Source organism: Corvus moneduloides, chromosome 1 (assembly GCF_009650955.1).
Source record: "Corvus moneduloides isolate bCorMon1 chromosome 1, bCorMon1.pri, whole genome shotgun sequence".
In the NCBI taxonomy this organism is placed as follows: domain Eukaryota; kingdom Metazoa; phylum Chordata; class Aves; order Passeriformes; family Corvidae; genus Corvus; species Corvus moneduloides.
In genome coordinates, this window is record NC_045476.1 from 91,030,627 (window position 1) to 91,046,376 (window position 15,750).

Genomic DNA, 15,750 nt, shown 5'->3' on the forward strand with positions numbered 1-15,750 from the left:
CCTTCTCCCTTATCAGCCACCCCCTCCCCAGGAATGCTCCTCCCCTCCCCATCCCAGGATGGTCTATAAAGGCCGTGGGGCTGCAGGGCTGGCATAGGTGTCTGCGTGGGGCAGAGAGAGACAGGGTGGGAATGTGGGATGTGGATATGAAGAGCTGAGGGAGTATATGGGGGGTTTTGGGGTGCACAGGAGGGTTATGGGGCACATGGGGATCTATGGTGCAGAGGAATGTGTGGGGGATATGGGGCACAGGGGGGCTATGGGACACATACTGGTTCTCTGGGGTGTGGGGACCTGTGGGGCACACATGGGGTTACAAGGCACAGAAGACCTGAGAAGCACTGAGGGGAACTGTGGGGGACAGAGATCTATGGGGGCACAGCCATCTAGGGGACACTGATTGTCTATGGGGTACATGGGGTTACAAGGCACAGAAGACCTGAGAAGCACTGAGGGGAACTGTGGGGGACAGAGATCTATGGGGGCACAGCCATCTAGGGGACACTGATTGTCTATGGGGTACATGGGGTCTATGTGGCAAAGAGATCTATGGGCCATAAAGAGGTTTATGGGGCAAAGAGTGTCTGTACGGGGCATGGGGTGCAGCCCTACTCACCCTCCGCATGTTTCTCCAGCTCCCTTCATCTTACCTGCTAGATCCACAGACTCCAGGTGAGGGTGATGCTGTGGGGCAGCATGGGGATGGGTGCTTCGGGGGGTGTGCTGCTATGCTGCTATAGGGTGTATGTGTTGCTATAGGGTCAGCACATCACTACAGGGGGTCCATACTTTGCCATGGGGGTCTGCATGTGGGGCTGTGCAGGACTCTAAGGTTCCCTGCATTGTTATGGGGGTCCCTGCAATGCTGTGCATCTCTGTGCATCACTATAGGGATACCTGAATCACTATGGGGGTCTGTGCATGGCTATAGGGGTCTTTGTGCTGCAGGGGTCCATGCATCACTCCAGGGGCTGGTGGTCCCTGGTTCTGGAGGTCCCTGCATCAGTACAGGAGTCTGTACATGGGGCTGTGCATGGGTATTGGGGTCCCTGCAAGACTATAGGGGTCTGCCCACAGCTATAGGGGGTCTGTGCACTGCTATAGGGCTCAATACATGGGGTCATGAATGGCTATAGGATTCTGTGCATGGGACCATACACGACTATGAGGACCGGTACATTGCTATTAGGGGTCCTTGAATGGCTACAGAGGTCCCTGAATCACTACAGGAGTCTGTGCATGGGGCAGTGCATGACTATGTGGGTCTGCAGTGGGCTATAGGGCTCCCTGTACATCTATAGGGGCCCATGCATGGGGCTGTGCACAGCTACGAAGCTCTGTGTCTGGCTATAGTGTCTCCCACAGCCATAGGGGTCTGGGCATGGCTATAGGGGCCCATGCACAGCAATGGGCTCTGGCCAATGGGGTTGTGTGGGGCCATAGAACAAGGGGCAAGACCCTGCAGCCACAGCCTCACAGCCCCCCAGGTGATGCAGGGTCCCTGTCTGTGTGGGGCAGGATGGCGGACGCAGTGCTGGCAGCGCTGGGGGCGGCAGCCCCCTTCCTGAGGCCAGGGGAGCGGGAGCGGCTGGCAGCTCAGACCAGACCCTTCGACCCCCGCAGCGAGTGCTTCGTCCCCCACCCCCGGGAGGAGTTCGTTCGGGGGCGGGTGATGGGGCGCCAAGGCGGGGAGGTCACCGTCCAGACTGAGCTGGGAGAGGTGGGCAGCTGGGAGATTGGGGTGGGTGAGGGGAGGGGGCAAGGGGCCATATGGGGCAAAGGATTAATGGGAGTAATGGACGGAGGGGTTAAGGATGGGAAGGGCTGATGGTGGGTGGGGGCATAGGACGTGTCTGGTGGGGGAAAGAAGGGGGGTTAGGCATAATGGGTGAGGGGTTGGTGGGAAGTAGGGGGGTGAAGAGTTAAGGAGGGAGGGGTTAATGGGATGAAATTAATGGGGGAGGGGTCAAAGGAGGGAGGGGGGTTGAAGGTTTGGGAGGAGCAAATGGGGGAGGGGGAAACCAGGCTGATAGTGGTGGGGGCCCTGACCCATTGAAGACTTCCAACCAGTGGGGGTGCCCCCCAACCCATAGGAGACTTCTCCCAACCCATGAAAGAAATCCTACCAATGGAGCACCCCCTACCCCACAAGGTACCCTCCAAGCCAGGGGGCACCTCCCAACTCCCACCCCCTTGTCTCCCCATTCCCCCCAGACAGTGACGGTGAAGGAAGCTGACATTCATCAGCAGAACCCCCCCAAATTTGACAAGATCGAGGACATGGCGATGTTGACCTTCCTCCATGAGCCTGCTGTCCTCTACAACCTCAAGGAGCGCTACGCCTCTTGGTTGATCTATGTGAGCCTTCCCACAAACCCCTGGGGCACCTGGGAATTAGATGGGGCCTTCCCCACAGCCTATGGGGTGGATGGAAACTAGTGACCCTTTCCTAAAGCTCTTGGGATACCTAGAACTAGATAGGTCTTCCAGAGAGTCTATGGGACACCTAAAACCTGGTGTGGCTTTTTCATGGACCCAAAGGACACCTAGAACCTGGTGGCCCTTCTCCAGCTCCCTTGGGCCACCCAGACCCAAGATATCCCATTTCTAGACCACCTCAGCCACCAAGACCTGAGATGTTGCATCCCCTGACCCCTCTGGTCACCTAGATTGAAGATGTCACTTCAATAGCCCCCTTGATGGGACACAAGATGTCCCATTCCAGACCACTTGGGCCACTGACACATGAAATGTCCCATCTCTGGATGTTGTGGGCCACCCAGACCCAAGATGCCCCTTCTCCAGTCCCTCTATGGACAACCAAAATCAGGACATCCTGTGACCACATCCTGTGGGCCACCTACACAAAGGATGTTCCCACCTGGTGGGGTGGCACCTCCTGAGTCTGACCCACCTGCCCTTTTCTCCAGACCTACTCCGGGCTCTTCTGTGTGACTGTCAACCCCTACAAGTGGTTGCCCGTCTACAATGCCGAGGTGGTGGCTGCCTACCGGGGAAAGAAGCGGAGTGAAGCTCCACCCCACATCTTCTCCATCTCTGACAATGCCTACCAGAACATGCTGACAGGTAAGGACATCCTGTGAGGACCTCAAACTAAACAACCCCACTCCAAAAAATGGCTCCTGCCTTAGATCTGGTCCTCACCTGGGAGGATGGAGAACCTCAGCCTCCACACCAAGATGCCAAGCATGTTTCCCAACTTCATCCCACTTGACTCCTCTCTTTTCTTGGCAGACCGAGAGAACCAGTCCATCCTCATCACGTAAGGCCCCGCTTTGTCCAACCCTGCCCCATAGCAGTGGGGTGGGATGAAGGACCCACCAGGATGTTATGCAATATCTCACTGTTGCCCCCCCAGTGGAGAATCCGGGGCGGGGAAGACAGTCAACACGAAGAGGGTCATCCAATACTTCGCCAGCATTGCTGCCATTGGCGACCGCAAGAAGGAAGTGACCAATAGCAGCAAGGTGAGTGCCTCAGTCCATGTACCCTTGGCAAAGAGGGTCCCCCAGTGGTGTCCATACCCAGCATTGTCCCACCCCACCAGGGCACCCTGGAGGACCAGATCATCCAGGCCAACCCTGCCTTGGAGGCCTTTGGCAATGCCAAGACTCTCCGCAATGACAACTCATCCCGATTTGTGAGTGATCAGGGTGGGTTGTATGAGGAAGGGTCTATGGGGCAGTTTGTGGGACAGGGTATATGGTGTGGGATCTGCTGCAAGATGGCAGCCACCTCCACCTTCTGCTACTGCTTTCCCAGGGGAAATTCATCCGGATCCATTTCGGGGCCACAGGGAAGTTGGCGTCAGCTGACATTGAGACCTGTGAGTGGGTTGAGAGCCCAGCGAGAGGATGTCTTGTAATCCGTCATCCATCCATCCATGGACTTATCTATCCATGGATTTATTCATCCATCCTAGGACTCATCCATCTGTAGACTCTTTTATTCACCCATGAACTTCATCCGTCCCCTCAGGAACTCCATTCATCCATACATATCTCCCCTTCCTCCCTCCATCCAGTCACCTCTTCATCTCCATCTCCTCATCCCACCATCCACCTGACCCTCCATCTCCTACTCTTTGTCCCTCCATCTCCTTGTGTCTACCTCCCTCCCTCCTTGACTTCCTCCCCCTTGCTCAAGTCCATCCCTTCATCTATCTTCATGGTTGGTGGATCCATCATCTCATCCCACTATCCATCTGACCTTCCATTTTCCTCTCTTCTTCCCTTCATCTGCTCATCCCACCATCCAGACACCCCTCCTTTTCCACCTCCTTATCCTACCATCCATCTCTCCATATATGAATCCATCTCCTCATCCCAGCCTCCATCCTCCTTCTCTCCATACCCACCTCAGACCTCCTGGAGAAGTCCCGTGTCATTTTCCAGCTGAAGGCTGAGAGGAACTACCACATCTTTTACCAGATCCTCTCCAACAAGAAGCCAGAGCTGCTGGGTGAGTAGGATGCTTGGCCTTGAGTCTTCTACTTCCTCTCCTCCAATTCTCTGCTCCTTCCTGGGGCAATTGAGGATGATTTGGGGCTGTTTAGCCAGTGCAAATGCTCAGTTTTTGTCTCTATCCTGGGCCCACGGAGCAGAGATGCTTCTCATCACGAACAACCCCTATGACTACAGTTATGTCTCCCAAGGAGAGGTGACTGTGGCCTCCATTGATGACTCTGAAGAGCTGTTGGCAACTGACGTAAGTGGTGGGCTGGGCAGGTGGACATCACCTGGATGAATTGAAGGTGAAATGCCATGTGGATGGTTGAGATGGTAGAAGATGGATGGGTGGAGGAGGAACATAGGGATGAAAGGTGGATGATATGAAGGGTGGAAGATGGTGGGTTGGTGGAGTGGGATGATGTGGGGTGAGGGACAGAAGGTAGGACAGGAGGCAGGGGGTGGAGGAGGTTGTGGGTGAAGATAGAAACATGTCGGGGAGTCCTTAGGTGGACAGATGAGTCCACGGGTGAACAAGTCCTCAAACGGATGGGTACATGGGTGCATGGATGGAGTTAATGGTGAACGGATGAGTCCATGGATGGATGAGTCCATAGATGGATGAATCCATAGATGGATGAGTCTATGGATGGATGGATGGATGAATGGATGGATGAATCCATGGCGAGAAGTGTCCATAGATGGATGGGTGAATCCATAATGGGTGAGTCCTTGGATGGATGAGTCCTTGGATGGATGAGCCCTCAGATGGATGAGTCCTCAGATGGATGGAGAATTTGACGAGCTGGAAGGGCAGAGGGACACACAAATGGTGGCCAGCAGAGAGCCATGACCACAGCTGGTGGCAAGGCCCTCTCCCACCCCCCTCCACTGATCACCCAGAGCGCTTTTGATGTCCTGGGCTTCACGGCTGAGGAGAAGGCTGGTGTCTACAAGCTGACGGGAGCCATCATGCACTTTGGCAACATGAAGTTCAAGCAGAAGCAACGGGAAGAGCAGGCAGAACCAGATGGTACTGAAGGTAAGTGGGGGCAGGATGACATAGGTCTTGGGGTCACCAGGTTAGGTGGAATCTGACAGTATGTCTTCTTCTTGATGCTCTGCAGATGCTGACAAGTCAGCCTACTTGATGGGGCTGAACTCAGCTGACCTTCTCAAGGGGTTGTGTCACCCCCGGGTGAAGGTGGGCAATGAATATGTCACCAAGGGGCAGAATGTCCAGCAGGTGTACTACTCCATTGGGGCCTTGGCCAAGGCTGTATATGAGAAGATGTTCAACTGGATGGTGGTGAGGATCAACAACTCTCTGGACACCAAGCAGCCAAGGCAGTATTTCATCGGTGTGCTGGACATTGCCGGATTTGAGATCTTTGATGTGAGGACTGAGGGGGCAGGGTGTTTGTCCTCTTAGGGGTTGGGTTGATCCAGTTGGGTGTTGAGGTGGTTTTCTGAAGCTTCATGTTGACCTCTGGTGGAAACTTGACCTCTTTGGGCCTTGTATTGACCCTCTCAGGTGTTGAGTTGGCCTCACTGATAGTACTGGGTATTGTGCTGACCCAGTTGGGGCTCAGGTTCACCTATTGATCTCATTGGGCATTCTGTTGATGCTGTTGGGTGTTAAGTTGATCCAGTTAACCCCATTGTCTATCTCCTCTCTCCTTCCCCAGTTCAACAGCTTCGAGCAGCTCTGCATCAACTTCACCAATGAGAAGCTGCAGCAGTTTTTCAACCACCACATGTTCGTGCTGGAGCAGGAGGAATACAAGAAGGAGGGGATCGAGTGGGAGTTCATTGACTTTGGCATGGACCTCCAAGCTTGCATCGACCTCATTGAGAAGGTACCACCTCCCCCAGGGCCTCATGGGAGCTGAAGGGACTGCTGGGGAAGGGCCCTTTCTTGCCCAGGGACTCCAAAGTTTGCCAGTTGGGTTGTGCTTGGTGTCCTCCACCACCACTGAGGTCTTTCCTTCCCAGCCCATGGGGATCATGTCCATCCTGGAAGAGGAGTGCATGTTTCCTAAGGCCTCAGACATGACCTTCAAGGCTAAGCTCTTTGATAATCACCTGGGCAAGTCGACCAACTTTGGGAAGCCGCGCAATGTCAAGGGGAAGCCAGAGGCCCATTTCTCCCTTATCCACTATGCTGGCACAGTGGACTACAACATCATCGGGTGGCTGGAGAAGAACAAGGACCCCCTCAATGAAACAGTGGTGGGGCTCTACCAGAAGTCAGCCCTGAAGCTCTTGGCCAACCTCTTCTCCAACTACGCTGGGACAGATGCGGGTGGGTGAATGGATGGTTGAGTTGATGGCAAAGACCATTGTCCACCAGTCACCCTTTTTCCTTTGTTATCCCACCCCTCTTCTCTCCAGGTGGTGATGGAGGGAAGGGGAAAGGAGCTAAGAAGAAAGGTTCCTCCTTTCAGACTGTCTCAGCTTTGCATCGGGTGAGGGACCTACATAATGCACCCAGTGTGGGGCAGTGGGAGGACAACCTTTTGAATGGTGGATCACTCCTTCAGCCCCCCAGACCCTCTCTTGCTTTCTCATTGGTCAGCTTCTTCCCTCCTCCCTCCTCACCAGGAGAACCTCAACAAGCTGATGGCCAACCTCAAGACCACCCACCCTCACTTTGTCCGCTGCATCATCCCCAATGAGCGGAAGGAGCCGGGTGAGCAAAGGGCAGGGCTGAGGGCAGGGAAAAGGGTGGTAGGTCTGGCTTGTGTCTGACACCACCCCTCTAACCCACTGCCAGGTGTGATGGACAATCCTCTGGTAATGCACCAGCTCCGCTGCAATGGGGTGCTGGAGGGCATCCGCATCTGCCGCAAGGGCTTCCCCAACCGCATCCTCTATGGGGACTTCCGCCAGAGGTAGGCACAGAGGAGAAAATATGGGGAGGTGGTGGACAACCCCACTGGGGATGATTTCAGGGTTTTCCTGTCCTCTCTGGTCACCAGATACCGCATCCTGAACCCTGCCGCCATCCCTGAGGGGCAGTTCATTGACAGTCGCAAGGGCGCTGAGAAGCTCCTGGGATCCATTGACATTGACCACAACCAGTACAAGTTTGGACACACCAAGGTGAGGGCACATGGTTTCTCCATGCTCCTACCACTCATGGGGTTATGTGGACCCCATGGTCTCACCCCATTGATGTGTCCACCTGCCTATCTATCCCACCATCCATCGCTTCATCCTCCCAACAACCCATCAACCCATCCATCTGTCCACCAACCCTTCCCAACCAATCCGCCCTCTCACTTGCCTCCTTCCTCCATCAGGTCTTCTTCAAGGCTGGGCTGCTGGGACTTCTGGAGGAGATGCGGGATGAGCGCCTCTCCCGCATCATCACCCGCATCCAGGCTCAGGCCCGAGGGCAGCTCATGCGCATTGAGTTTAAGAAGATCCTGGAGCGCCGGTGAGAGGGGAAGGGTCTTTCTCCTTGAGAAGGGACCTCTGGTGGGTCACCACTTTTGTGGTGTGGTGGCATTTGTGTTGCCATTCTAGGGACTCACTGCTGGTGATCCAGTGGAACATCAGGGCCTTCATGGGGGTGAAGAACTGGCCTTGGATGAAGCTCTACTTCAAGATCAAGCCCTTGTTAAAGAGTGCTGAGACAGAGAAGGAGATGCAGGTGGGAGGAGGTGATGAGGCAGGCAGCTTGGAATCTAAAATGGGTTGGGTGGGGTTGATGGATGGAAGGGGTTGGATGTGGCTACTGGTCTCCTGGGCTCTGTTGCAGAACATGAAGGAAGAGTTTGGGCGGCTGAAGGAGGCCCTGGAGAAGTCAGAGACCCGACGCAAAGACCTGGAGGAGAAGATGGTCTCCATGCTGCAGGAGAAGAATGACCTTCAGCTCCAAGTGCAGGCTGTGAGTGAGACTGCCCCCCAAAACCATGTTGGGGGGTGACCAGCACCTCTTCAGGGCCACCCCACTTCACCTACCATCCCAATACAGGAGCAGGACAACCTCAATGATGCTGAAGAGCGCTGCGACCAGCTGATCAAGAACAAGATCCAGCTGGAGGCCAAGGTGAAGGAGCTGACAGAGCGACTGGAGGATGAGGAAGAAATGAATGCAGAGCTGACGGCTAAGAAGAGGAAGCTGGAGGATGAGTGTTCAGAGCTGAAAAAGGATATAGATGATCTAGAGCTGACTCTAGCCAAGGTGGAGAAGGAGAAACATGCCACTGAGAACAAGGTGAGGGTGGAGAGAGACCTTGACCTTAAGTTTTGGGGATTTGGGTCAACACAACCTGGTTGTTTTGGGTTGAGGAGATCCAAGGCTAGTCGATCTGGGCTACATGAAGCTTCAACATCCTTTGTGTTCTCTACCACTGATGTGGCCTCACTGGCCAAGGACAACAGCCGTATCACCCAGCTTTTCCCCACCTCTGGAACTAAGCTGGAGGCCTGGTGTTTCTCCTCCTGCAGGTAAAGAACCTCACAGAGGAGATGGCTGGGCTGGATGAAATGATTGCCAAGCTAACAAAGGAGAAGAAAGCCCTGCAAGAATCTCACCAGCAGACACTGGATGACCTGCAGGCAGAGGAAGACAAAGTCAACACCCTGACAAAGGCCAAACTCAAGATGGAACAGCAAGTGGATGACGTGAGTGTAGTCTGGTCCCACAATGGGTAGAGCTGAGGAGCTTACTGGGGCAGAGATGATGAAAAACTGAGGCTTCCCCCCATTTCCATGTTTCCACACAGCTTGAAGGCTCCCTGGAACAGGAGAAGAAGGTCCGGATGGACCTGGAACGGGCCAAAAGGAAGCTGGAAGGTGACTTGAAGCTGACCCAGGAGAACATCATGGATCTGGAGAATGACAAGCAGCAGCTGGAGGAGAAGCTCAAGAAGTAAGGCTGGACCTCTTTCCCCAGTCTAAACTGGTCAGGGAGCAAGGGCAGGGACCTCACTGCTACCTGCTTTCATCTGCAGGAAAGAGTTTGAGATCAACCAGCAGAACAGCAAGGTTGAGGATGAGCAGGCTCTGGCTCTGCAGCTCCAGAAGAAGCTGAAAGAGCTGCAGGTGAGGGATCTATTCAAGCTTATTTGGGCTGGACTGGAGAGCCTCTGGCTGGTTGGGTTGAGAGGAAGAGTCTCTATCTGGTTAGGCTGAGTTTAGGAATTCCTGGCTGGTTGGCAAGTGTACAGCTGTCTGAGATGAGCTGAAGAGTTTTCAGCTTGTTGGGGTGAGTTGGGTTGAAAAGTCTCCAGCTCAACTGGTTGAGTTGAGTGGAGGAGTTGGGTGAAACCAAGTCTGCTCACAGCATCTCCATCCCTGGAGCACAGGCGCGGATTGAGGAGCTGGAGGAGGAGTTGGAGGCAGAGCGGACAGGCAGAGCCAAGGTGGAAAAGCTACGCTCAGACCTGTCGCGCGAGCTGGAGGAGATCAGCGAGCGGCTGGAGGAGGCGGGTGGTGTCACTTCAGTGCAGATTGAGCTCAACAAGAAGCGGGAGGCAGAGTTCCAGAAGATGCGGAGGGATCTGGAGGAGGCCACACTGCAGCACGAGGCCACGGCCGCTGCGCTGCGCAAGAAGCATGCCGACAGTGTGGCCGAGCTCAGTGAGCAGATCGACAACTTACAGCGTGTCAAGCAGAAGCTGGAGAAGGAGAAGAGCGACCTCAAGCTGGAGCTGGATGACCTCAGCTCCAACATGGAGCAATTGATAAAGGCCAAGGTAGAAGGAGGCCAAGGTGGACATCTTATCTCCACCACGGGCATAATTCTCCTGCTTCATTCCTCTTCTTTATCCTGTCCTTCTTCAAGGTGGGCATGGAGAAGATCTCTCGCACCATGGAGGATCAGGCAGCTGAACACCGAGCCAAGTTGGAGGAGACACAACGAGTCCTCAATGATACCAGCACCCAACGGGCCAAGCTCCAGACGGAAAATGGTGGGAACCTTGACCCACTGTATCCCTCACCCCACATCCCCAACCCCTGCCCCACATCTTCAATCCCTGCCACACCCTTGAAAACCTGCTCTACCTCTGCAGGAGAGCTGTCCCGCCAGCTGGAGGAAAAAGAGGCCCTTGTTTCTCAATTAACTAGAGGCAAGCAGTCATACACACAGCAGATGGAGGACCTGAAGAGGCAGCTGGAGGAGGAGATGAAGGTGAGTTTTGTGGCACGGCTGAGAGGGTCTCCAGGAGGGCCACAAGACAAGGCGTCCTTCACCCTCATGGTGGTACCACCAAATGGAAGTCAAATTCAGGCTGGTTCAGTCGGGTGGTTGCATCTAAGAGTGGTTGAGTTGGGTTGCATTGGTCTACCAGATGAAAGGTTGGGCTGAATAGGTCAGTTCTGAAGCAGCTGGGTTGGTCTATGGGTGGTCAGGTGGCACTGGACCAGGGGAAGTCAAACTGGGCAAGACTAGAGATACCCATATTTAGATGTCTCTGGGTCTAGACATGCTGAATTTGGTTGGGATGATCTAGAGAAGGTTTGGCTGAGAAATACCAGTGCTTACTGAGTTTGAGGACCAACATATAGCTCAAGCTCACCTTCTCCCTGCCTCTCCCTCTCAGGCCAAGAACGCACTGGCCCATGCGCTTCAGTCGGCCCGGCATGACTGCGACCTTCTGAGGGAGCAATATGAGGAGGAGACAGAGGCCAAGGCTGAGCTCCAGCGCTCACTCTCCAAGGCCAACTCTGAGGTGGCACAGTGGAGGACCAAGTATGAGACAGATGCCATCCAGCGCACTGAGGAGCTGGAGGAGGCCAAGTGAGTCATCTCCCCATGGAGGGAGATTCTATGAGGCAGGGGAGAGTGGAGACTCTTCCACTGTATCAGGATCTGGAGAATGTATAGGAACCTGGAGATGGTAGAGGAGATCCAGAGTCTCAGCCAACCAATAAGCAGAAAAAGGTTTGAGTTGATCCACTTGGTCCATGGGTCACCACAGCCAGGTTTTCTCCCACGGTAGGAAGAAACTGGCCCAGCGGCTTCAGGAGGCTGAGGAAGCGGTGGAGGCAGTCAATGCCAAATGTTCCTCCCTGGAGAAGACCAAGCACCGACTGCAGAATGAGATTGAGGACCTGATGGCAGATGTGGAGCGGTCAAATGCAGCAGCTGCTGCATTGGACAAGAAGCAGAGAAATTTTGACAAGGTGGGAGGACACAGTGATGAGACAGGAGCAGATGGGAGACATGGGAACAGAGGGTGACCACTTGCTTTGCTCCAGATCTTGTCTGAGTGGAAGCAGAAATTTGAAGAGTCACAGGTGGAGCTGGAAGCATCGCAGAAAGAGGCCAGGTCCCTCAGCACTGAGCTCTTCAAGCTGAAGAACGCCTATGAGGAGTCGCTTGAGCACCTGGAGACCTTGAAAAGGGAGAACAAGAATCTCCAAGGTGAGACTGTGGTACTCCCCCTGTCCACGTTGTTCTCCACCACTTTTCACCAAGTCTGATGAGATCTCATCTGAGCAGAGGAGATCTCGGACCTGACGGAGCAGCTGGGTGGCAGTCACAAGACCATCCATGAACTGGAGAAGGTCAGGAAGCAGCTGGATGCTGAGAAACTGGAGCTCCAAGCTGCACTGGAGGAGGCTGAGGTGAGCCAAATCACATCCCCATGAGTCCCCAGGTTGTCCTAGTCTTCTCTGTGGCCCTCTAATTTATCTCTGTCCACACCAGGCCTCTCTGGAGCACGAGGAGGGAAAGATCCTGAGGGCTCAACTGGAGTTCAACCAGGTCAAGGCAGACTATGAGCGCAAGCTGGCTGAGAAGGATGAGGAGATGGAGCAGGCCAAGCGCAACCACCTGCGGGTGGTGGACTCGCTGCAGACCTCGCTGGATGCTGAGACCCGGAGCCGCAACGAGGCCCTGAGGCTGAAGAAGAAGATGGAGGGTGACCTCAATGAGATGGAGATTCAGCTCAGTCATGCCAACCGTGTGGCTGCCGAAGCTCAGTCCCACCTGAAAGGAGCCCAGGCTCACCTCAAGGTGGGATCACCCACCTCTAAGGAGGTCTTCCTAGCCCCTTGGAGCTGCTGGCTGATGTCCATCGTATTTATCCCAACAGGACACCCAACTGCAGCTGGATGATGTGGTGAGAGCCAATGAAGACCTGAAGGAGAACATCGCCATTGTGGAGAGAAGAAACAACCTCCTCCAGTCAGAGCTGGAGGAAATGCAGGCAGTGGTGGAACAGACTGAGAGGGCCCGCAAGTTGGCTGAGCAGGAGTTGATTGAGGCCAGTGAGAGGGTCCAGCTTCTCCATTCACAGGTGAGACATCACATGCCTTCAAGGAGAGACGTCACCTCCACCCATGGGTGTGGGCTTCCAATAGCTTGAGTTACCAACATCTCCAGATCCTTTAAGCCCGCAGAGTTGGCAGGGAGTAGGGGGGCATTAAGTACTGAGGGGGTTGAAGAAGGATTGGTCAGCACTTCAACAGACACCTCCTGAGATCCTCTCCTCTAACTCCAGAACACCAGCCTCATCAACCAGAAGAAGAAGATGGAGGCCGACATCTCCCAGCTACAGACAGAGGTGGAAGAGGCCATCCAGGAGTGCAGGAATGCAGAAGAGAAGGCCAAGAAAGCCATCACTGATGTGAGTGCCATGCTGGGAACCAACGTCTAGGACACCTTCCACTGGAGGGTGATGGAGAGCACACTTTGGTCCTCCTTCTCTGCTTGCTTCTCTCCTTGGGCAGGCGGCCATGATGGCAGAGGAGTTGAAGAAGGAGCAGGACACCAGTGCCCACCTGGAGCGAATGAAGAAGAACATGGAGCAGACCATCAAGGACCTGCAGATGAGGTTGGATGAGGCCGAGCAGCTGGCCCTCAAAGGGGGCAAGAAGCAGCTGCAGAAGCTGGAGGCTCGTGTGCGGGAGCTGGAGAATGAGCTGGAGGCTGAGCAGAAGCGCAACGCTGAGAGCATTAAGGGTCTCCGCAAGTCTGAGCGTCGTGTCAAGGAGCTCAGCTACCAGGTGGGGCTCATGAGCTGGCCCAGGTCAACTACTGTCCCCTGGCCACAGGGCCTCATATCTCATGCTGTACATGACTTAGAACATGGCTGACCTGCTGGACAGAGAGACACAGGCAGTCTAGACTAGACACCAGACCACCCACTGCTACTGTGTCCAGTACTGCAGCCAGACCCGCAACATGGCTGGCCCAGTGGTCATGAGCCACCACGGCCACCTCTCGGTGCCCCAGCATCCATGTGGTCTCTGCCTGATCCAGAACCTCAGGTGGGACCTCATCAGGGGCAAGAAGACATCCCACCTCCTGCTCCCAGAGCTGAGGACACCCACAGATCTAGAGAGGCTCCAGTCTCCAAGAATATCATTAACTGTCTCCTGACCCCCATAGCTTGGGTGATTCAAAGTACAGGTAGGGTCAGGTCTTGATCCACATGTCTCTCACCCTACAGACGGAGGAGGACCGTAAAAATATGGTCCGGCTCCAGGACCTTGTGGACAAGCTCCAAATGAAGGTCAAGGCCTACAAGCGACAGGCAGAGGAGGCGGTGAGCACTGGAGGGACATCTGTGGGACCACCCCCCCAGGAGGAGACAGGGTGGGATTGGGGTGTGGCAGAGGATGTGGGGAGTAGCAGGGGACTTGTGGTCAAGGGGTGGGGTGTCAGTGGGTGAGGAGAGTAGGTGAAGAGAAAGTTGGTAGGTGGTGGGATGGAGAGATGGTGGTGGGAGGGATGGATGGATGGATGGATGGATGGAACGCTAGATGGATGGTTAGTTGAGTAGATGGTTGGGTGGCTGGAATATGGGATGTCTGGAAGGACAGGTGGGTCTATTGTGGGCCAAATGGAGTAATAATAAAGTCAGATATATGGAGAGCAGCTGGGATGGCAGGAGGCCAGAGAGAGCTGTGTGGGAGCCTGACTGATGTCCCTGCCCCCTCAGGAGGAACAGGCCAACACCAACCTGGCCAAGTTCCGCAAGGTGCAGCACGAGCTGGACGAGGCAGAGGAGCGTGCTGACATCGCCGAGTCCCAGGTCAACAAGCTGCGGGCCAAGAGCCGCGACATTGGAGCCAAGGTGGGACTTTCCCCTCCCCACAGGTGCCTCATGGCTGCCCCACAACAGCCCCACGCTCACACTTCCTTTTTCTCCTTCTCCAACAGAAGGGACTCAACGAAGAGTAAAGCTCTGGATCCCCAAGTATCCTACCTGAACTTGCAGCTGTCCCACCTAGACCTCCAAGTGCCCAACTCCCCCTAGCTCCCCAAGCTTCATCAGCCAATAAAAAGCATTGAGCAGCACCAGTTTGTGTGGGGCTGGGTTTGTGTGGGGAGGGTGGGGTTATCCCATTGTATGGTATGTTATACAGATGGAGCCCATACAAGCTTCTAGTAAATCTGAAATTTATGAAGAAGAAATTTATGGGATGTGGAAAAACGGACAGGCCATGTGGGAGGATTATAGAAGCATTGTCAGAGTATTCAGGGATGCAGCGAGGAAGGCCGAAGTCCACTTGGAATTGAGTATGGCAAGGGATACCTAGGACAGCAAGAAGGGCTCCTACAGGTACATCAGCAGCAAAAGGAAGATTAGGGAAAATATGGGGCCACTGTTGAATCAGATGAGAGATGGTAAATGTCATGGAATAAAGGGTGGATTTTGTCCTGGTTTCAGCTGGGATGGAGTTTCCCAGTAGCGGCAAGGTCCGGGAGGGCGGTCACAGCGGGAGGGCGTCCTCCCCTCTTCGGGCGGGAGGCGTCCCGGCACGGCTCCCGCTGCTTCCCGAGCCGGGCGCCCGCCGGGAGCAGCGGGAGTCGCCCCCACCCCGCTCTGCGCCCCTTCTGCTGCCGCCGGTGGCAACCAGCGCGCCGAGCTCCAAATCCTGCAGAAGAAAGGAAAGATAGAGCGGGGGAGGGAAGGAAGTACCGTGGGCCGGGCTGTCCGGCTCCGCCCGCGGCTCTCCTTCGGGCCCCGTCCCGCCTCCTTCCCGGGGATTGCGGGTCAGCGGTCGGGGCATCGCCCTTCGGTCTCTGAGCTGCGGCCGCAGCGGCAGCGGGGACCCCGGGCATCGTCAGCGGGAGAGAGCCGGGGGAGGGACCCCCCCGGGAGGCGGCAGCGGGCGCCAGCTGGTGCCTCTGCGCCCCTGACCCCAGGGACAAGGCAGCGCTTTGGGTTGTTTCTTGGGGTTGAGTTTGGGCACAGCCAGCGCGTGTGTGTGTGCCAGGAGCTCCCCAGCGAGCTGCCTGGAAGTGGTGCCCTTACACCGACGGAAAGGCATCAGCTGCAGCTGGAGTCGCTCCGGTAAGTGCCTGAGCATC

The 15,750-nt window shown here is 55.2% G+C and overlaps 1 protein-coding gene across 1 annotated transcript; it reads left to right on the top strand.

Annotated features, from left to right (window-relative positions):
• The first annotated feature begins 107 nt into the window (after nt 1-107).
• LOC116448232 (myosin-6) lies at nt 108-14,733 on the top strand. Its single transcript, XM_032118372.1, has 40 exons — nt 108-125; nt 636-672; nt 1,519-1,720; nt 2,215-2,358; nt 2,931-3,087; nt 3,256-3,283; nt 3,380-3,488; nt 3,569-3,661; nt 3,784-3,847; nt 4,384-4,482; nt 4,625-4,728; nt 5,373-5,511; nt 5,597-5,865; nt 6,158-6,328; nt 6,465-6,774; nt 6,864-6,937; nt 7,074-7,161; nt 7,246-7,363; nt 7,451-7,574; nt 7,775-7,911; nt 8,001-8,127; nt 8,236-8,364; nt 8,452-8,694; nt 8,928-9,104; nt 9,206-9,351; nt 9,434-9,524; nt 9,788-10,177; nt 10,267-10,393; nt 10,496-10,614; nt 11,027-11,223; nt 11,426-11,609; nt 11,685-11,850; nt 11,929-12,053; nt 12,136-12,444; nt 12,524-12,727; nt 12,932-13,057; nt 13,161-13,436; nt 13,883-13,978; nt 14,375-14,509; nt 14,596-14,733. Exons 3-40 carry the CDS (start codon nt 1,520-1,522, stop codon nt 14,614-14,616), a joined length of 5,817 nt encoding a protein of 1,938 aa, XP_031974263.1. The 5' UTR covers nt 108-125; nt 636-672; nt 1,519; the 3' UTR covers nt 14,617-14,733.
• The last annotated feature ends 1,017 nt before the right edge of the window (nt 14,734-15,750 follow it).